The sequence below is a fragment of the Labrus mixtus genome, chromosome 1 (assembly GCF_963584025.1).
Source record: "Labrus mixtus chromosome 1, fLabMix1.1, whole genome shotgun sequence".
NCBI lineage: Eukaryota > Metazoa > Chordata > Actinopteri > Labriformes > Labridae > Labrus > Labrus mixtus.
Window position 1 is genome coordinate 27,917,440 of NC_083612.1, and position 23,517 is coordinate 27,940,956.

Sequence of the window (23,517 nt, forward strand, 5' to 3'; positions counted from 1 at the left end):
ATAAATGAGAGTAGCTTTATAGCGGCCCTCTGTGAGCAGTAAACAGACGTTTACATCACTATAAAAAAAAACTGGCAGGATGTTAGGACATGGCAGTGAGCCAGCAGTGTGTTGCAAATAGGCTGGGCCTCGTAACCACTCTTACCTCACCCATGCATTCGTTTGAAATCATGCAAAATACATGTATTCATCTCATTCCCATACTTCATACTGCAGAGAGTGACTAGAGTACTTCTCTAGCTCCAACTCCCAACATACTTCTGAGCAATCCTTCATCTTTCCATCCAGCATATCAATAAGTACACTACAGATGTTCACTCTTTGTCTAATCCAGTTTATTCTTTCTCAGATAAAGAAAAATAATTGGAAAGGGGAAGAAAAAAGTTAAAGAATGGAAACAAAAATATAGAATTTTCCACATTCATCTTCCTAATTTATGACCACATTACAACCAAAAAAAATCAACTCTATACTAAAGTGTAAGTGAAACTTAAACTGGGTTAAATAAGGTTTTCTTTAAGATACAGAATATTCATTCATTATACACGATCCTTTCATTCCTTCCACAGTCCATCAGAAAAACATTTGGAAAGTCATTATTTGCTTATTTTAACTTTCAGCTCCTCCTCCCCCCATCCACAGAGAAAGAGAGAGGGGGGGAAGAGGGGGGCAGAGAGGGTGACACGAGGAAAAATAGAGCAATCAATAAGGGGAAAGATGAGAGAGGGAGTGTAAAGGAGGAGAATGCACGTGAGCTCATCGTTATAGATGGAAATGAAAAGACGGGGAACTGAAGGAAGGAGGAGAATTAACGGACAAGAAAAGGAGTGAAAGTCAAACAGTGACATCTTGCATCAAAGCTGGTGCCAAAAAAATACCTTGCAAACATAACTAAGACATTATGAGAAACCTGAACTATAAAGACCATCATCCATCTCTGCTTCAGTCCAAACTCAGCGTGTACAACAATGTTTGATTTCGCCTGCTTATGCTCAATGTAAACAACAGCTGAGCACACAAAACAACAGAAAGGTTTGAGAAAGCGTGTTTATACACAACTATAGTGATCTGCAGAAATGTACAATGTAGACATCTCAGGCCATGACTCATATGCCCCCTTCAATGGACTGCAGGTCCTGTAAATTAGTACTTGTCCAGCACAAATAATCCACATGTTGCCGGAAAAGAGACGCGGACTCCTCTTCCATGGGTGGGCTGTAGAGATTTAGGAGATAAAGACTAAGACAAAAAGAGGAAGACAGAGAAAATCTGCAACAAATCACATCACAATTTTGAAGACAGATCTGTGTGCAAACCTTAGACTCCCAGCTTAATCCAACCAGCATAAAGTCTTTCAGTCAGACTTGCACCAAAAGTCTTTAATTTGGATTTATGTTGTCTCCCCAGTTTCATTTGTCCTGTTCAGCAAAGAGTGAACACCCTTACAAGAGTAAAACAAAAGAGTAAAAGATTTCCTGTTGAGTAAAATTGAAGGTTCTGTGTTGGAGGAAGGTGGGTTGGAGTTTGGGCTTTGATATCCTGATAACCTGAGGTGGATGATGAACAGGTGTTTCTAAAAGTTTAGGATTAGGGGTAGTGGACAACCTAGGGGTAAGACACTGACTTAAACTGAGGCTGACTAGCTCGGTTTGCTTCACAAAGTCCATGCTGGGCGCCGAATACAAAGCAGCTCTGTCTGATTTTGAGGTAAAGAGCACAGTCTATAAAGAGCGCCAAAGCAGAAATGTACACACAAAGGGTAACCATTCCATCCTCCTCTTCCTCTTTGTCATTTGTTGTTTTTCTTTCTTTTTTGAGGTAAAGACTCAGGTCTTAAACTGGCTTCTGGGACAAACACCTTAACAAAGCATTGTATTTTTTCTCTTTGTCCTTTTTCCCCTTACACTTCTCACACTTGTGTAGTCAGGAGGTTCCAAAAAAGTGAAGAAAATGTACATTTCTTTTACTCTTTATTGTTCGTTCATTCCTGGTTTTGGATTTTCCAAAAGGCATCTTAGCAGCAGGGATCTGTTCAAGCCATCAGAGAGAGATAAAAAAAAAGAAAGGGAAACGAGTAACAGTGGGATTTAAGAGAGCGAGTAATATTCTAAAGAAATGTTTTATGCCGGGCTTGTATCCAAAAAACCTGCAGAAATCTCGAAAAACAAACCAAAGGGGAAAAATATCAAATCCCTGTAAGTGCTGAGACACCGTTTAAACATGGAGATTCTTCTTAGGAAACAGCTGCTCAGGAGCACTCTTCTCCGATGCGCTGACACGAGCGGCCCACCTTGCGGTCCAGCTTGACCATCTTCAGGACGGCCTCCTGGCGACCGCGGCCAAGGTGGTCAAACAGACAGTCATGCTGCTCCGGGAGCCGATGGAGCATACAAAAGACATAACCTATTGGGAGAAAGGGATGATTCATTTTGTTAGTTTGGTTAAATAGACATTTTACAGCAGCTCTGGTTAAATATGAGAATTATTTGAGCATTTTTGTAACAACTTAAATGTATGTAAAAAAAGCATCATATTATATGTGTAATTTAAGATGAATAAACATCTCCTAACATATACATGTCTTTTCAAACGGCCATATTATATGATGATAATATGTATTGCTTTGCAGCCATGCCTTTGTAAAAGGTCTTGTCAGCAGAGGAGATTCTGCTGGAGTAGACAGCTCCCTCTTTTGACTCCATTCAACCAAAGCAGACAGCCCTCATCCCTCTCATTGACTCTCCGTCTCTGCTGGAGCGCTCTCAACAAAAGGCCCTGCCACTGTAGGAGGCACGATAAGCTCAGAGAAGCTCGTTAGCTCTCATCGTCTTAAATTCCTTCATTAATACACATAATAACACTTCTGGCTTTCAATGCGCAGTGATTAAATGCCCAGTGTGACAGCTGGTTGCTACGCAATTAAAACCTCTATGATAACTCTGCTCATGTTTGGAGTGGAGAGGAGGAAGTTGTGGAATATTTGAGTCTTTTAAAAAGGGATAGACTTCTCAGACACAGCTTGAAAAACCATGGGGGCTATTTAAAATACCTCCAGTAACCGACAACAATAAGAAAAAACGTCTTCATAAAATTGTAAAGGTAAGACTGTTTAAAATAGCATATACTTTAAGTACCAAGTGTTAAGCTGCCTAGAAATACTGTACTATACTTTTCAATTCCTTAAATATACAAAATGTTACTAATTCATTTGACACTCTGCAGTTTATGAGGACTAATGTCCATATACATGTATAACACCCACACAGGGCACAACATGTGTAACTGCTGATGCTCATCTGAGGTGAGGACACAAGCAGCGGATAAGAGGACACAACGGCTGTGACCGAAATCACACACTATTCACTATATGGTCAATATGCTGTTTTGTAGTGGTGTCAGAAGTTAGCATTATCATATCCTATATATGGTAGTCCACTCATTGTATCCCACAATGCTTTGCGAGTGGTAAGTGGCGTTTGTAACAAGTAACAGGCAAGAATACCCTCCACATCAGAGGAGAAACCGTTTGATATAATTGGCTTTTTAAGTTCCCGTGCCTTTACTTTATGTCTTTATTACAACTATTTATATAAATGTATTACAGTCTTTGTGTTACAGACTTGAGACAACAATGGAACAGACATTTCTCCTCAATTTACCATGTGAAAGCTGTCATGCTTTCAAGTCATTATCAGACCTTCTTGGCTTACACTGAGGCATTCTGCAGAACCATTAGAAAAGAAAACTGCAATTACTGCAATAGTCAGAAATCACTGTAATTGCCACCATTTCCCCTTCAGTGTGAAAAAAAGCATGTTTTCATAGTAAGCATTGGACTATTAAGGATGGATGGCCCTTGCATTAAGCAGCGCCTGGTGGAAAATAAGGCAAGTCAATTTCCAATTTAGAAATTATTGTGTGGGTTTAAGCAGATGGTCTTTAAGCAGTGAAGAGCTGTGACTTTTTAAGTACTTTAATTTGTATGCAAACAAGTTGATTAGCAAGCCAAGTATTGGTTTAAACTGCATTAGTGTTTGTGGTAATTGGCTTATGTTTTATGTGCTATGTGAAACATTCAAACTCTCTGAAAGGGTCCCCCAAGGCTAGCAAAAGCACTCTGGTCATCGACGTTTCTGTCAACACACCAACACATACAGAGGCTTAATGCATTTCACTGCTCTAGATTTAGTTCACCCAACTATAACCAAGTTAACCAGCATGTTTTTACATATATTCAAATTTAAACTATCATTTATAACCTAATGCACACCACTGAGGGTTCTTATTTCAACAGCCAGTTAAAGGAGTATAAAAGGATATCTGTATTTAAATGTATGTTGTGTATCAAACTGTGCGAGTGTGTAGAGTTGTATCATCATACCACAGCGACAAGAACCCAGCTCTTGCTGAACCAGCTCCAGTTTGGTTTGGCAGCTATGGCAGCGTTTGCGGTTGCGCTGTTTAGAGCCACTGCGAGACGAGGAGGAGGAGGATGATGATGATGACGCAGACAAAGATGATGACGATGATGAAGACTCCTCACCCTCTGGCACCTCGACCACTCTAGCTCGCTTTTCGGGTGAAACGTCGCTTTCTGACTCCGAGGCTGGAGACAAACGAAAGTACATGCACACAAAAATTAAGTTGAAATAAAGGCTTCATTTGATGTATTCTATATGCAACACTACAATATGTTGGGGGAGGGTTTCACTTAACTAATTCACACAAACATCCCTCACATTTGGTCATGTCTGCATCTTGGATGGAACTGATGATAGCTCGAACAGAAAAAGCCCACTAAATGAAACACATTCTTTGAGATTAATGGTTCTCCTACATTAGATTACATTCAAACCAGCCCCTGACACAAGAAGAGCGTGTAGACAGTTCTAGTTGTCGCCTTGAATTTTAACTCAGCTTTTCTCATCAATCCTGCAGACTTTTTCTCTGGCCCGGCCGAATGCTGATCAGTGCTCAATAAATCTCTGAGAACTAGGCCAGGCTGTGCAGCCAGATCCCCCAAGCCCGCCACATTGATCCCTATATATGTGAGAGTGTGTCTGTACATGTAGAAGTGCATGTTGTGGAAAAAATGTTGCACCCTTGCCTTCCTTTTGTTATCCCGGTAAATCTCTGTAGCCAATTTACACTCACTAAGAAGTCGAAGTCAGATGCGAGTCAACATCAACAACAACAACAACAAAAAAACACATCGGAAGATAATTACATTTCCAACTGATCTCAGAGTGAAATGTGTAAGAACTGGTAAAGCTTCAGTGTATAGACTAAAGACTAAAAAATTAGAAAAATGACAGGACCTCATTTGTAGAGATGGTGAGAAGTGAAACGTTTCAGCCACAGCACACAGTTTAAATGAGGCCAGCTTCTACATGTGTGTGCTCACATGATCCAGCCACATAAGACCCAGGATCAACATGTTCACACACCATCTCTGAGCCTTGCCTACTCTGTGTCACATAAGGCTGACAGCACAAATAAGGAAAATACATGCTAGAAAACTAAAAGTCTGCCCAGTTCTACTTATTCTAAACAACAATGCTAATTACATTTTTTTCTTAAATGTCTATAATGAAACACAGCATATTCTTTTTAAATGTGAGAGTACTAAAAACTGATGCAATGTGTCCAATAGTTCTTCTGTCTATGGTTCTTTTGTGTATAATTTGCTTAGGTTTTAACTTTGGGCGGCCACTGCATGAAGTTTGGTGCATTTATTCTAGTAACTGCTTGATTGGCTTTGCATTTCCACCCTCTGACAGAAATGCTGTATTGCGTCCCCAGTATCCTCCCTTCTGTTGTTTCCACTGGATGTGAAATTAATTTGGCCACGTTGGATCAATGCAATGTCGTAAAAGCTACTGGATCCTTCAGTCCAATGCTTTAAGTGGACATGATAATGGCAAAGTGCAAAAGACAACACTGGACAAGGTGAAGGAACAGCTGAGTCACACCTGATTCAAAGGAGCGTTTTGTGGGAGTGGAGAGTGAACTGAAGACTGTGTCTGTGCTGGATACTTCTGAAAAAGAGAGAGAGAGAGAGAGAAGATGAGATTGAAGAAAGGAGAGCACACAAGGACACTAGGTTCTAACTTGTAATAATTGCTGTTATACAAGTAAAAAAACAAACATCAAAAGCCCCTAGATATTGATTAAGAACAGACCAATAAAAAATTAAAACCAATAAATAATTCTGCAATTAAGTTTCTTGGAATACAATAAAAAACTGTAATAAAGGAATATATTCAAACAAAATACATATAAAAAAAAAGCTGATTAACTTCAATGGATTGACACTAAAGTGAATATGTTGGGTTGCCTGAAAAGGAACATGGTTTATAATACTAACAGCCTGAGAACAGAAGTTATTCATGAGTCCTCAGCTGGTTGCCCAGATACAGTTGTACTTGTTTCCACACAGTAGCAGAATAATAAGGCTGTGCCAGGGGTGTACTGAATCCATTCTATCCTGTAAACTTCTTTTGGTTTTCACAGAGACTATGTAAGATTTATATAAGGGATAGACCACAGTGTGCATGTGTGCAAACTGCAGCTAGCCAGGACACATCTGTCTGTGGGTGGGTGGAAAAGAAAGTATCACACACCTGAACCTTTTACTGTTTTTAAAGTGAGTTAAAGTTGGGAATATTACACATTTAACCATTCTGAAGATGTAAGTTCATTCTGCAACTTCTAAAATCTGACATTAATATCATGCCGTTACACAAAATTCAACGTGAAGTGCTGTATTCAAACTTTCTGCTCTGAGAGTGACCTGTTTGACCAAAATGAACCACAGCATGCAAAGATGCACTTTTGAGTCAGAGAGAAATAATGTAGGGCTGCTGCAACAACAAATAACATTCTTTATCCATTAACCTGCCAGTTATTTTATTGATTACAGGTAACTTTCGTTCCTCCAAAATGTCAAGAAAACATTGTGAGAAGCTGTGTCAAGCTCTTGGTCATGTCGTCAAATGTCTTTGTTCCTTGAGATGCTTTTTTAATGAAAAACCAGAACTAATAGATTTCTTGTGAGCACATCTGAATTCTTCTCAAACAGAGGAGCAGGTTCTTGTGTGCATAAGTCTCCTGCACATGCATTTGCTATCCACTGTGTTGTCCTGTCCTGAATCAGCCTCCACAAATAACCTTGTCACTGAACAGCAATGACCGATGCCCTGGCAATTGTAGGTGTCCCTTTAAAACCTTCACTTCTGAATGGATACCCTTTGCTATTATTCTTTCTATCTGTGCCATGAGGACAAATATAGCCAGGACAGAGGCACTGCAGCTGCTTCTGTTTGCAGAATCTAGTTAAAGTTGTCTTTGGAAACGTGTAATGGATGAAAAGCTACAACACTCTGAAAAGGTTCTGACCTCCAATATGTTGTACATTAAAACACACCGCTAAATTTGCAGAAATACAAAAGAAGCTCTTGCCCCTGCACAATTTGAGCTAGGAAGGAAACTCGATGAGTTATGTATTTCTTACTTGTACACTGCTGTCTTACCGTCCTGAGCAGGTAGAGGTATCGCTCCCGCCTCTCCTGATGAAGGTTCTTCTGATGTGTTAGGCATCGATATCAGCGCCTGACTGATGCTGCTGCTTGTTTCGTTACAGAAGATGTCTGTTTGGCTGCTGCTGGAGCTCGGCATGGCCTTTGGAGTGCAATCACTGTCCGGCTGTTTCTTCTGAATGTCTATGAAAAAAGTCAAATGGTGTGACATATGTGTCTTTGTGTACATGTTAGAAAACAGCTTAGTAGTAATGAACTGTTGTTAACCAAACAAGTGTGTCAATAAGAGGCATAATTTAATTTAGAAACTGGTACACTGACACAGTTAAATTCAAATCTTATGTTAAGTTCTCTACTTACAGTTGCAAGAAAAAGTATGTGAACCCTTGAATTTCCTAGTTTTCTGCATAAATTGGCCATAAAATGTGTTCTGATCTTCATCTAAGTCTCAACAATAGACAAACACAGTCTATAGTTAAACTAATACCACACAAACAATTATATGTTTTCATGTTTTTATTGAACACAACATGTAAACATTCACAGTGCAGGGTGGAAAAAGTATGTGAACCCTTGGATTTAATAACTGGTTGACCCTCCTTTGACAGCAATAACCTAAACCAAACGTTTCCTGTAGTTACAGATCAGACCTGCACAACGGTCAGGAGGAATTTTGGACCATTCCTCTTTACAAAACTTTTTCAGTTCAGCAATATTCTTGGGATGTCTGGTGTGAATCGCTCTCTTGAGGTCATGCCACAGCATCTCTATCGGGTTGAGGTCAGGACTCTGACTGGGCCACTCCAGAAGGTGTATTTTCTAATGTTGAAGCCATTCTGTTGTTGATTTACTTCTGTGCTTTGGGTCGTTGTCCTGTTGCATCACCCAACTTCTGTTGAGCTTCAATTGGTGGACAGATGGCCTTAAGTTTTCCTGCAAAATGTCTTGATAAACTTGGGAATTCATTTTTCCGTCGATGATAGCAATCTGTCCAGGCCCTGATGCAGCAAAGCAGCCCCAAACCATGATGCCCCCTCCACCATACTTCACAGTTGGGATGAGGTTTTGATGTTGGTGTGCTGTGCCTGTCTTTCTCCACACATAGTGTTGTGTGTTCCTTCCAAACAACTCAACTTTTGTTTCATCTGTCCACAGGATGTTTTGCCAGTAGTGCTGTGGAACATCCAGGTGCTCTTTTGCAAACTTCAAACGTGCAGCAATGTTTTTTTAGACAGCAGTGGCTTTCTCTGTGGTGTCCTCCCATGAACTCCATTCTTGTTTAGTGTTTTACGTATCGTAGATTCGCCAACAGAGATGTTAGCATGTGCCAGAGATTTGTATAAGTCTTTCTGCGCTGTGCTCTTGCAGTCATCTCTACAGGACGGCCACTTCTAGGGAGAGTAGCAACAGTGCTGAACTTTCTCCATTTATAGACAATTTGTCTTACCGTGGACTGATGAACATCGAGGCTTTTAGAGATTCTTTTGTAACCCTTTCCAGCTTTATGCAAGTCAACAATTCTTAATCGTTGGTCTTCTTAGCGCTCTTTTGTGCAAGGCATGGTTCACATCAGGCAATGCTTCTTGAGAATATCAAACTCAAAACTGGAGTGTGTTTTTTATGGGGCAGGGCAGCTTTAACCAACACCTCCAATCTTGTCTCATTGATTGGACTGCAGGTTGGCTGAGTCCTGACTCCAATTAGCTCTTGGAGAAGTCATTAGCCTAGGGGTTCACATCTTTTTCCACCCTGCACTGTGAATGTTTACATGTTGTGTTCAATGAAAACATATAATTGTTTGTGTGGTATTAGTTTAAGCAGACTGTGTTTGTCTATTGTTGAGACTTAGATGACGATCAGAACACATTTTATGGCCAATTTAATCAGAAAACTAAGAAATTCCAAAGGGTTCACATACTTTTTCTTGCAACTGTATATCCCAGATACTGATTCTAGGAGAGGACAAGCTTAAGCTGGAGTGAGGGGGAAAATATTATTATGAAACTGGAACTAAAGTTCTGCACTAAAAGTGTTTAAGAAAAAATAGTGAACTAGATATAACAAATACCTCAAATCATCTGTGAAAAGAGTTAGCAAATAGAGAAACATCAACTGCTTTATTGTTTTCCAGGAAACACCTAAAAAATGTAAGTCAATCTCCAGTTGGATGAAGACACGGTTAAACAAGTTGTTGTTGAGGAAACAAACTTGTTTGTCTGCCTTTTCTCACTCTAAGGCCTTTTCAAAACAAGTCTTTTAGCACCCCAACCAGCAGCGCTCTATGTTAGACAGGAGATCACCCACACTGAGGGGAAAAAATGAAATCTTACCTGCAAAACATTTTGAGCAGAGATTCATAGTTTTGCTGGACCTGAGGAAAAGAGCAGAGAGGGAAAGTGAGTGTGTAAATCAAATAGTCCAAGTTCCAGGTTGAGTACTTATTTCTCATTTTCAGTCTTGATAGAGAAAAAATAACAGTAATATTCACTGAATTCAGAGCTGTAGTGCAATGAGGATGTCAAGGTCTGAGGAGCAGACGAACAAGGAACCAACTCTACTGGGTTGTAACTTCTGTATCCTTTGACTGCACATCGTTCTACCTGCACAGGAATATGCAGTATCAACCTTCCAATTTAAGTATGTTAACAATCTTAAAGCAAACACAGGTATAGAATTGTTCTTTTAATAACAAGGTTTCCAGGAACATTACTCGTGTTGCAAGTCCATGAAATGTGTCAGCAGGAACTTGGCTAAACTCAACTTGCTTACTTGTGAACATCAACAATTGCTTAATATAGCTTTCAAATGACCTGAATCCTATTTGTATTCTACAAAATGAAGAGAAGTCCTTACTGTTTGAGTTTGTTGTTAAATCTGTGATTTTCTTGTACATGCTTATTACATCTGTCGTTGTTTTACCTATATTTTGGTTATTTTAGTAGTTTAGAAACAAAACAATAGACACAGTTAGGCCTACGAGATGAGATAAAGGGTGAATGTTCACTTCTTTTGTCACTAGCATTGATTGTGGAGCAGAGTTTAAAATGCTGCTAGGTTGGTTTTGCCCAAAAATGTAAAGCCTCCATCCTGTGTGTTGGCACTACACACCGCTGACATGTGAGCAAGAGGAAGAAATGGAGAAAATGACAGACCTCATTAACTTCCCCTCTCTGCCAGCTACAGAAGCTGCTACGAGCTGAATCATTCATGTATTGCAATGGTAAAAAAATCCCACTGTTACCTCTATATACTGCCCCTACCTAACCGTGGATAACTATCTTTGATGTAATAAAGCTGTTAAAAGGGATGAGGCCTTACTTATTTCAGCAGCACAACTATTTCACAACAGATGGCTCTAGCTTTCCTCTGAGGGCTCCTCTCATTTCCTCTCCACTCTTCGTCCTTACTGTCTGTGCATCGAGCGTGACGGTCGTTGCTATCAGTCACATTCTATTTATTTTGGGTGCTTGGTTGCACACCTTTGTCCTCATTTCTAAATGTAGGGTCAGTTGCAGTCAACCTGAGGAGTGTCTGTCAGTCTGCTGCTGTGTGCTTGAGGGCATCAAAAGAGCAAGAGGGAAGTAAGATAGAGGAGAAAGCACATCATCAGACACAGGCAGGGAGGGAAGCTGATACTGGGTAAACAACCAGTCATATCCTGTTGTCAGCCTTATAAATCAGAAGTAATCAAATCACTGATTAATTAAGAAACTAAAAGGGGTGAGGAAGGGTGAGAAAAATACATGCAGGAAAGAAAGTGCATGCTTGTTCAGGCGGGTGACTTCTGAACAGACACAATCAGTCTATTTCATAGCTTGCCCACTGCTGTTCCTAATGAGAACATCTGATTAGAACAGACAGGAAGATAGGCTCCATCGCCTTAGTGATGCATTTTTAGGGACATGAGCAGTTAAATTAAAAATGACTTCACAGAGAGTCAGAAGTCTTTCAACAGTAGATACTTTCACAGAAACTTGGTCAGCCACAAATGCTGTTGAATTAGTTGTAAGACAATGGTTTATCAATGAGGAGGAAAGCAACAGAGAAGAGTTCAGCTGGGGTTAATGATTTCAATGATGAGAATATAATTATGTCTTTGCACCTGAACATGTTCAGTAGTTCCGCTTCTATCTTTACAGGCGCGTCAGATGGAACTACACTATAATACACTGTATAATACACTGTTCAGTTTGTCCACCAAGGATTCACATTGTGTTCAAACACATACAGCGAAGTTAACATTGAATACGAACATGCAGGTTACTATTTTGTTTTCAACTTGCAAGAAAAGCCGAAGCAGAACATTGAGCTGAACAATGTCATAACACACAAGTTAGCAGATAAGACAAATCAATTGGAAGTTCGATCCAAAGGCAACTGGACTGGTTGAAGAGTCCAGTTGCCTTTGGATCAAGCTTTGAATTGACCTATTAGACTGAGAACCTACACAGACACAAGATTGATAATGCTTTGCAGTTGTCAGAAGTAAAGAAAATGAAGCGTGTCTCTTACAAAGCCATTATGCAGTGCAACGCAGTGTAAGTGTACTTCATTAGTACCAAACCAGATAATGAACTCATGGGTTTGGCATTTTCCCAGTGAAAAGCAGAAATTCTAGAATTAAAATAATTGGGAGCAGAACGCCTGCTAATGTAATTTCTTGGTTATTTATTGCAGGGATTCCTGGGATTCATCTTGATTTCTTTACAGTTTTCTATTGTGCTATTAGAAAATGCATAATTACAATAGGTTGGCACTGTATTAGTCTGGAGCCTTTACTTGAAGGAAACACAAAACACTGTTATTAGTATGAGGGAGTTTTCACAGGTTTACGTTAAATAACACTAGTCATGTCAGGCTAGGCAGATATAATGAATGTATCGAGATAATGGTATAGGAACAGACTTTACTACACATTGCAAAGGAAATCGCAGCTATAGTCACATTTATATCATAAAATATCTGTAACATAAAAGGCCATTTTCTTCAACAACTACATCGATGGGACATGGCAGAGATACAGACCCTGACTATACGAGACAGACAAGTCCAAATCAAGCTGCACGTGCACACAACTAACAAAGACCAAGACAAACAACCCACACCTGCAAGGAAAAGGAATGCTACATGCAAAAGAATAACTAGCCTGGAATCTGTTACGACACGATGAAAATAAGCTCCTGTGAAAACAGAAACCTTTACAGGATTTAAAAAGTACAAAAAGTACAACAAAAACACATTTTGATCACCAAAACCTAAGTCAGGATTATCCTTAATGAAGTCTTCAGTACAGTTCTGTATTACCAACTTTGCAGCAAGATCAACTTTAACAAATGCAGGGAGATCTCTGGATACCAGATTTAGAAAAAGTGACAGGAAGGATTTTCGCAGCCTCCTGTCAAAGATCACTTTGAGACAATCAAGGCCTCTGCTCTCAGGGAGAAATGACAAAAGGAAGTAAATGCATCAATCGCTTTCAAAATGCCAGTTAAAATTATGGTTCACGAGCCACACAGCAGCAATCACAATCCTACATGGTGCCCCTGAATTTGTCTTCAGAACAAAGTTTGAGGCAGAAAGACGAATGTGGAAGTCACACCAGAAGAAAGAGACACATGACAAGCGAGTGCCCTGACACCTGGAGGAAGTATGAGTAAGTGTTGTCATACATCATGCTGACAAGTCTGCAGCATACAAAACAACTTACAGGTGACTCCTACCAAGTCTTTTTTTTAACCCAAACCCAATGACATAATGTAATAAAGTCCAAGGTCACCCACACTATTCACAACAAAGCCTGCAAGCAGATGAAATTAATTATGGGGCTGGATTCTAGATAGGCCCGACCGATAATACGATAATTATCACATTATAATGAGGCTTGGGCGAAAAAAACGATAATGATATCAATATCTGTCATGTCCTTATGTCTGACAATCATCAATGATGTCTATCAAACACAACAAACAACTGATTTAAATAACATTTTCATATAACATTAAATGTGCCAAGTGACTGGCTAAAAGCAGAGAAGAAAATGAGAAGGGGAGGTTGATTGATGTGAGAGTAGGAAGATTAGAGTAGACAGGACATAACTGACTCCACATCAAAGTTGTGAACTTGCAATTAAAAGGTGCAAAACTCGGGCAAATTGTGTAGGTGTTACCCAGTCTGCTGGAAATGTGACATACATCTAAAGAAGCACTTAATGAAACACATTAGTGAGCAAAGGTGGGACCACAGCTTCAATTTTTTTTTTACATCTCTTAACAAAAACAAATTGGTTTACATTCCACACTAAGTAGGCAAAGATGAAACCCATGTGACCTCTGGTTAATTGATCTCACTGGCCTGGTAGGGTCCAACACAGCTTATGCGCCTTTACAACTTCAGTAAATTTGACAACAATCTACAGTGTCACCTCAGTACTTAACTTGGATCCTTTGAATATTGTTTAGTTCCCCAAATACACCCATAACCACAAGGCCTATGTTATTCTATAACCTTATTCTTAATATCTAAGGGCAACAAGGTGATGATAGAGAGAGAGAGAGAGGGGGGGGGGGGGGGGGGGGGGGGAGAGAGATAGGAACTTTATTAATCCCTTGGGAAAGTTCCCTCAGGAAATTCAAATTCCAGCAGCAGGTAACACCAACAAAGAATAAAATGAAAACACAAGTTATACAAATAATATAATGTACACAGTAGCAGCAATAATTAAATAATGAATTGGTTAAAGAAATACCGGCCTTGTCAATTCAAATTGAGGGCATGTGTAGAATTGTCGATAAGCTCACGATACAGGCTACAAGGTTAATTTAATAACTTGTTATATCAAAACGTGTATTAATAATAATAGTAGCAGTAGTTGTAGTATTTATGCCTAAGATGAGCTGTGAAGTACAAACACTTCAGGACAAATAAATCATACTCATGAAGATGAATGTGTTAAGGAAAAGTGTCACAGTGTGTGCAGCAGTGTGTCATTAGCATTTCCTGCTTAACACCAGTTTGAATTGATAAAACTAAAGTCCAGTTTGTGTTTAACGATCTGTCTGTGCTGTTGTCTGTAAATGAACTTAATACTTTAAAACTAGCCAGTAAATTAACGCTGTCACACCTGTCACATGTTATCCTGCTCTTTACTTCTACATGAGAAGGTTACCGAGGCCAGCTGGTGTTAGCTCGCAGCTAATGCTACAAAACAATGGGGAGGGGGGTAATAACAAGAAAAGCAGCTCATCCCTGTTTGAGCTGCTAAAGCTAGTGGCTAACGACTTAGCTAGCTTTTGTCAGATAAAGGAAGCAATTGAAAGCAACACATTTGAGGTTGTTGTTTTTTTGTTTTTTGTTGCCTTACCCCCAGAAGCCACAGGGGCAGCGCGGGGGAACCACGTTAACGTTACTCGGAGGCTTGCTGCCCTCGCTCCCCGTGTCCCCCATGTCGGTCTTCCGTGTGAGGCTCTCCTCGTAGCAGGTGAATCCGGGGATGGACAGAGGGCCTCGTATTGGCTTTGACAAGTATACAGTCAATATCCCGGACAGACTTCTGTCTGTGACTATTTCACTAGAAAAGAGGCTTTTTGCCGACACGAGCGGCCCCAGACTCCATGAAATTAAAACAGTTCAAAGTTACGGTGAGACATTTAAGCCGTCGAAGCAGCCCACGACGGACGGAGGCACCGGGGAATCCTGGGCCGATCAGCTGGAGAGTGCGGAGCATACCACTTCCAGAGAGGGGGGAAATGTGTGAGTAACCGGGTCAGCCCAAAAGTTAAACCGGTGTTTTTTGTTCTGGATGAAAAGATACAAAAACACATACAAAGTTATTTTATCTTTTGAAAACCATAATGCAATTTAAACTCCGTAAATGGCTCGTTTTAAAATGTTTGATTTAGAGGAGTCAACATGGTATGTTCCGTACCAAAGTATCTTCCTACAACACTGTCAAGTATTTTCACCGGTTGCTGTTGGTGGGCCTAAAAAAATAAGTGGGTCTGTTTTTCCTCTGCTTTTCACAGCTAAATTTGCTTGCTTAACTTTGCAGTTAAACATTCAAATTTAGGTCTTTCTGTTTTATTTTATTTTTTAAAAGCAGAATTACCGTGAAGAAATGCAACATTCATGCATACTAGTGTTCATTCTTTGTATGAAGAGTGATTGAATTCGCCAGCAGGTCAGACTATAGCATCCGTATAGCCAAGATTATAAAATAAATTATGGTGGATTTCTTATTTACTTAAAGTTTCAGGCCAAAATATTGTGTGCTGGCTGGCTCACTTTCAAGAGTGAGTTGTGTGCTGTAATACTAATGATGATTGATTATCATAACCCCTGTGCTGTCATACTTCCACAAGTCAAAATGGGTACCTTGAAATGTGTTTGTGTTTTCTGTGCTCATGATAATAATCAATAAGAACACCCACTTTATTTAGTCATATTGTTTCTTCGTATTTTTATCTTCACTGAGGAACTGTTATCCCCATAAGCTCAGTGACGTTCCTCTGTCATGATGTTGCACTTCCTGCATTAAGTTGGTCTTCCTGCTTTCTAGCATGCTGCTGTTTTCTGACAGGGGTGTTGTAACAACTTAGCCTAATCGCTGGAACGCCAAGCGTATATTGTGTACAGTTCTTGTGTTTTAACGAGTCAAAGGACAAGAACAATTCTAACTGTGAATAGAGCCTGTTGTTGCTTTTTGCACAATTTGTTCTCATGGTAAAAAGATACACAAGTATATGGAATGTGGCAATTATAACTTTAATTGATATCAAAATTACTGCTGAGAGAAATATCCAAAAAGATTGTGTAATTTAAGTACTATCTAACAGAACTACTTTTCCTTAACTCTAAATTCAATAAACTCAAAAAGCATGCATTACCAGTTTTTATCCTTTTGGCTTTTCATTGTAGGCCGGCTGTCAGTATGTCCTTCAGTCTAGTTGTCCAACACTTGTACACTTCTGAACCAAATAACTTGACAACTGTTGGATGAATGGCCTTGAAATTGGACTACTTACTATTGAGTCCCAAGTTGAAGACGTTTAAGTAGTGTTGACCCTTGACAGAATTTCATTTTACAAATATCTCAAACTAACGGCCAGATTCACTTCAGTCGTAGTTGATAATAATTCTAAAAGCCTGCCAACATGGTGATGCTAAACTTCAACTTTCAGCATACACATAGGCCTTCTTTAGTTTGCCTCATCAGACAGTGATGTGATACATGAATTACATTTTGGCTGCACTCATAGATGGATGCTAGTTCTTGGGCCTGTATACCTGCTCACTGGACAGTCTTAATACATCTCAGGAGAAGTGAGGCATCATCATATGTTGGGCAGTAGAGGCTCAGTCTGTAGGGACTTGGGTTGTGAACTGAAGGGTCGCCGGTTCAAGTCCCTCTACGGACCAAAGTATGGATGTTAGACTTCTCTCCATTAATAAATGTCTACAGGTCCTGTTTGTGCATGTAATTCGGGGGCTATGTGTGTGAGTGGCATGTCTCTCAGTAACACAGTGTACACCCAATTTCCCCCTTGGGGTTTAATAAAGTATATATACATATATTTAATGATTTTAAAAGCCTTCACTTTCCCTGCTTTTATAAATCTAATTGTCAAATGTTAGTTCTTAACCATGTTAACATGTCAACTATTGGAATTACAAGCGTACTGAAATTCATTCAACAAAAAGTATGTGCTGCTAATGTCTGCTAGTGCTATAGAGCTAGTGAAAATATTATTTTGTTTGGGAATTAGAAAATGATGCCTAAACATATTGTATATCTTGCTGGTATTGCATGTTTTTGTTTTTGTTTTTTTAAGATTTATTTTTGGGCTTTTTGTGCCTTTAATGGAGAGATAGGACAGTGGATAGAGTCGGAAATCGGGGAGAGAGAGCGGGGAGCGACATGCGGGAGGGAGGCCACGGGTGGGATGTGAGCCCGGGCCGCCTGCTTGAGACGACAGCCTCCATGCATGGGGCGCGTGCACTAACCATTGCGCCACCAGCACCCCGCTGGTATTGCATGTTTAGAGATTCTGCTGGTCCAAAATTATACATATCGATTGGTCAATTTAATTTGGGGGGGTTTATCTTTAAGCATTTAATCCACAAAGCCAGTCTGCAACTTGTTCTGACTGAAGTGACAAAAGATTTAATATTTTGCTGTTTGCACTGGCTTCACATTGGGGTTGTTTCATGTTCACAAATGTGGATGGTGTTGTCTACTACCAGAGACGTAGCATCGCTGAAATCTGTTTTTCCACCTCAACATGACTTTCAGAAGAATGCAACACTTTACTTTAGTGCCAGGAGGTTTTGATTCCCTAAAGCAAGACCTGCCAAGAAGTATCTTCTGTCTGCAGGGAAGGACAAGTGGGCCCTGGATGGCATGCAGATGGATAGCTGATAGTTCATTAGCTAGTTAGGCACAGTATACCACAGAGGATTGCAGAATCTCGTTAGTCAGTGCTGCCCATGTTTGTGTGCCGGGGCAAACAATGCTAGAGAAAGTGCAGTTATGCCTCACAGCCTCGATCAAAGCAAACTATCAGTCTTTTGCTGTTGATCTATTGCTGTCTATATATTACATTTCTGATTTGGTACAATGTTTCAGATAAACAGATAATTTAGTGTAAAAAAGCATGGTCATGCCCAGCCCCCTGCAGTGGTTAAGTAGTTGTTGCTTCTCTCCCCACAGCCTGAGTCCAGCCTCAGGCTTGGTTGTCCTCTAGAGATTTGCAGAACAGCACTTCAAAGACAGATCCCCTCTCCTTACATACCGTACACCCTCGCCCCCTCCCCTGCTATAAACACAAGAACTTAAGGAATTAATTAGACACTGGATCAAACACGGGTTAGTAAATTCAGCTCACTGAGGAAACCAGGAATGGTGTCATCACATGTTGAGTGTTGTATCCCTTGTCATGTGGGGTAACTTTGATATGTATGCAGAAGCCGCTATTTCCTTTCTGATCCAACATGACAGCTTCCATTGGCAGTCGTCTGACCTTGTCTTATTCACTGAGAGATATGTGCAGGGATATTTAGCTGGATTTGCCCCTTTACACAGAGGGACAGGACTGTAGCCCTGTGAAAGTGCAAGGAGAAATTAGCTTAATACAGCAACCGCTCCTCTGAGGCCTGTTCTTTAAAGAGCATTTCTGCCATGAGGGCGCCTCCCAAATTAATTTGCTCATGGCTCACATCAAAGAAGAGGAAACTCTGATCATCTGAGAAACATCCGAGAATCTTGTTTATGTTATAGGTAGAAAGGTGGAATAGTTTTGCGGTACATTTCATTTATGTTTGGGGTAATTCAATATGGTTTAATCAATATCCAAGGTGTTACTTCTACATACTGCAATCTCACACGCTTTCTTATCTTTCATGTCATGTCGCTCCTTAAGTCAAGAAAACACATTTGAAATTGATTTTTTTTTTTTTTTACACAAAAAATTAAATTTGAAGAGCATCCTTGCATCTTCTGTTTCTCAGAGGTGGAAACCCTACTTTCATACACTGAGTTGTGTTGATGTGATGTCTACAGCTAGCTGTCTTCAAAACAAACATTTAAAATGTACCATCATTTACATGAAATTGTCTATTTAATGGACAAGTTGAATGGAAACATTTCAGCTATTGTTAATCTTGTAATTATTTTTACAAGATATTCTCACTTTGAGTGGAACAGCATTAACCCTTCCTATCAGTGTTTAAATACACCATTGTTTAACTACTATACGTCCCTGAAACACATGGAAAAATACACATACAGGCTTAAAACACATCTTTATGAAAAAACCCTTGCCTTTTAATGTCTCTTACCTTCTTTTGTGCTGTCTTGTGCATTCGTCTGATTTTTTTTCTGTTTTCTTACAGCATTTTGTTTTATAACTTAACATCTCAGCACAGTATTTTTCTACCACCGTTGCCTTATTTTTGTTTATGAGTGTGTTACATCACCATTCTACCATTGCTCTCTGAATTGTTTTCCCATCTTTTTCTGTGATGTTTTCCTTGTCTTGTTTGGTAAATTTCCTTGTGATGAATACAGACCCCGCCAAAAAATCTCACAAGCTCCAATGCAGCATTCTAACATCTTTATTTATAGGCACAGATACAAATCACAGCCTGTACTGTACGCAATGATTACCTAGCTACACTTGTATTACTCCATGTGTCGATAAAGAGAGTTGATTCATGGACGCTAATATGAGAGGCAGGCTTTCAACAGCGTGCCATAGATGGATTGTATGGGAAATCTATGTGAACACATCTGTCCATGAACGAGAGTGTCTCTTATCTATTAATGTCATCCCCTGATAGGCATGCTGAATGTTATTGACTGAAGGACAAGCAACACAGCTTGTAGTTTTGCTCTGAGGGGGAATAGAAAATGAAATAGATTACCATGGTTTGTCAAATAGGTGTAAAAACTGCATTATTGATGGTATAAGAGTACTATTTTGAATGATGGTTTTGGTTCTTCTTTGGGACAAAACAATGATATTAACAATCATACAAGATACAAAACAAATGTTGTAGAAGACAGCTGATACAGTCCTTTGAGTATTTTTTCAAGATGAGTCCTCTGACATTCACCGGCAAAACACTTAAGCTAAGTGCAAATGCTTTTTTTGATGTTGTTTTCTACTGTACAGACTTATTGACAGATGTGGAAACAATCTTTGACAAAGAGCTGCAGGATGATAACTTGTCTGTGGAACAGCACTGGTTGGTTGGTGGTAATGTTTGTTAGAAGTATACACTCACAGGACAAACATCAGAGAGAAGCCTGCCAGGCATCCAATGAAAGCTGTTTGCACTCCTTCATTACTCCTTCAAATCTGGCTCATTCTCTGCCTAACCTATCTGTAACCTCATTCTCTTTCCATGCCTTCCTCTCTTTCACCAAACACAATTTCTAAATTTGCCAATCTTTTCTTTTGTACCTCACCCTCCCTCTTTTTCTGCCTTTCCTTTTCTTTTTTTTATTTATTCCACACACAGTTTGGAGAATGTGTAGTGGAGCCAACCTAGCATTAGGCTGGGGAAGCCAGCACTACCAGCTTCCCCGCCATCTCACTATCTGCTGATCAAAGAGCCGCTAAACAGCCAGAAACTACAGCTAGTTGAAATGCTGGTGCATGCACAGCAACACAATTAGCAGGCTCTGCTTTTATATATATATATTTTTAATTCCAACCCCGATCCCTGACATTTTCACAGACAAACAGTGCATGAGTATGTGCATACAAATTTGGAAAGTACAAACATAAAAATGCAAATAATCCACTTGTATTAAAAAATACACACACACACACACACACACAAATACAGGTATATATATATGTAAATTAAAATGAACCTTAGTTTCACCTGTGAGTGACTGTTCACAATGGCATCAGCCCCTGATCTTTAAGTTGCTCAATTAAAGTTAGTAAAGAGCCTCAACAGGGCGAGGAGGAGAGGGGAGGAGGAAGGAGATCAAAGGGAATACAGAGAAAATCCTGGCAGGAGGAGGCAGAGGAAGGGGGAGTATGTGTATGTGTATGTGTGAGAGGGTGTAGAGAGAGTGATGGTGGGAGTGAATGGCAGGGAAGAAGTTAAACGAGAAGAGAAACTGAACACTTTATGAGAAATGGACGGGATGGCAAAAAGTCACCCTGATGTTCAGGTTTCTGTTATAATTAATTGCCTCAACAATAAGTAATTTAGGGGTCACGGCAGAAGTCATTTTTGTTGTAAACCCCTCGTAAGCTGGCAGAGTTTGTCAGAGAACAAAGGTCAAATCATGTCATTAAGAATTTATCAGCGGCGGTATCTAACATCTTGGGCATGGCTCGTCTACACCTGGAAAAGGTTGAAACATGAAGCAAACAAACAAATCCACACTTCTAGCAGAACTGTGTTTGTGTGTGTGCATTATGTATGTGATGTGGAAGAGAGACAATAAAAGAAAAGATATCTCAAGGTACCAAATGGTTAGACTTTAAGAAAGAGACTCGGGCTCCTTGAGAAGCACACTGTACGCGGTTGCAGACAAGGTTTTCAAATTGATTGTGAAATACTCTTTGCTGGCTAGTCCTTTCCGCGTTTACAGAATCACATTATCATAATCAAAATGAGAAACAAATAAAACGTGGAGCTCATCTGTAAAAAATAGAAACTTTTAAATGGCTAGTAAAGAACTATCAGGCCTACCTGATGTTTCATCAATGTCATTTTATGTATTTCATTCAAGTTTAGAAGGGCTGAAGGATATGTGGTCTTTAGATTTAGAGCAAGGTTATGTTCGTTTTTGCAACATGATAGACAACATTTACCGTCTCACACATGAACATTTAAATTCATGAATTAAAAACACACCCTTGTCTTGACATGCCTGTATAGTTTAAAGTTGATAATGTTTGCTAACATTTGCAAACTTCAGATAGATATTACTGAGACGTTACTGAACTGAAGTACTGGTTTAAAGACTTTTCCACACTAAAGTTTAATTTCAAGATAATGTAGAGGCATTGCTTCAGAAAGTTGGCCACTATCATGCTGAAGACAGAGTAACATAAGACTGATGCTAAAGACAGATGTAATCCAGGTTAAACAGGTTTAATAGTAAAAGTTGTTGATTACATCATCACAGGGTAGAAAAACTATGGCTGTTTTTGAAACTGCCTACTGCATACTACTGGTAAATGTAGTACTGCATACTGCCTTCGACAGTAGTATGACTAGCAGTCTGTGGTTCTTTTTGCAGTATGCCAGGCTGGTTTCTGGTTTTGGAATGCAAAATTTACAACAGCCTGCAGCTGACGAACACTGCTAGAGTGTAGCACCCACTTACAATGTGAAAAAATCTGACAAGTGCTTCATTTGTATTTTTCAGAATCAAAACACCATCACTAGTGATATCTTTGTCTGATTGTGATTATTTCCCCTGTTACGTTGGTCCTTTCGATTCTCTGACCTGGTGCTTTGAATTGTGGGAAACAGTACTAAGACTGGTCTGATGCATACTGTAAATGTTTTCCAAGTAAGTACTACATATGGGTATTTTGACATACTACTAGTAGACACTTTTAAAAACAGCCAAATTGATTCCCTCCCTAATGCAGCTCTCTCTCTCTCCCTCTCTCTTTCTCTGCAACTCACCTGCACACGATGTCACTCAGTCTTTAAAGATAGTATGTAGTGTTGTAGTAGGCTACTCAGGATCGGTCTCAGTCTCATGAGCACTTTTAAAGGATTCGTCTCAGAATCAAAAGCAATTTTGGTCTTGTCTCTGTCTCAGACTGGGTGGACTCCAGATTTTAAATCAAGACCACCACTGCTATTTTTCCACGTCATTACTGTGATTAGAAAGAAAATGCCCCGTTCTAAAACAACGAATAACTTCAATTCATTTGCTGTTTGATGTTTCCCCCAGTTACGCGAGCTACCTTCCTGGTGTTACAATCTAAGTTAGTTACCTGCCCCCGGCACACAACGATGGAGACGACTGGAGGAGAGGCACCTGAACAAACTCAAATCCTGATCATTCAATATTACCAAAAATACTACCGGGGACTGATTTAAAAAACGTTTTATTTTAACACACACAGAAAGACAGACAAGCATTCATGATGGCTGAAAGGCTGTCAAAAATCATTTAATAACTTAAACTACTTGTGAGAGAACAGTCATTTGAAACATAATCATTCAAACCAGGAGCATTTTTTCATTATGTTCTTAACACTCAAGGCAATGCTTGGACATTTCTGGGAGTGATGCCAGGTGTGGGTGAGCCACAAATCTGGGGAACATGTCTGTAAAAAATGGATGTGGATGCTCTACTGTAAAAGGATCACAGTGAACGTGAAAATGGCTCAGGCTCACTTCACCCTCTCTGCTTGTTCAAGTGTGCCCTCCAATGGAGGAAACCGGGTCATGTTGACAAAACAGTCTCCTCTGCTGGATGTTGAAGCGCTACTTA

At 39.8% G+C, this 23,517-nt stretch overlaps 1 protein-coding gene across 1 annotated transcript; it reads right to left on the reverse strand.

Annotated features, from left to right (window-relative positions):
• Positions 1–318: 318 nt before the first annotated feature.
• Positions 319–15,260, reverse strand: zfand3 (zinc finger, AN1-type domain 3). The gene is made up of 6 exons (XM_061040989.1): positions 14,899–15,260; positions 9,869–9,909; positions 7,533–7,721; positions 5,973–6,038; positions 4,382–4,606; positions 319–2,403 (listed from the first exon to the last, which is right to left on the reverse strand). The coding sequence occupies exons 1-6, from the start codon at positions 14,979–14,981 to the stop codon at positions 2,249–2,251; spliced, it is 759 nt and encodes a 252-aa protein (XP_060896972.1). The 5' UTR covers positions 14,982–15,260; the 3' UTR covers positions 319–2,248.
• Between the last annotated feature and the right edge of the window lie 8,257 nt (positions 15,261–23,517).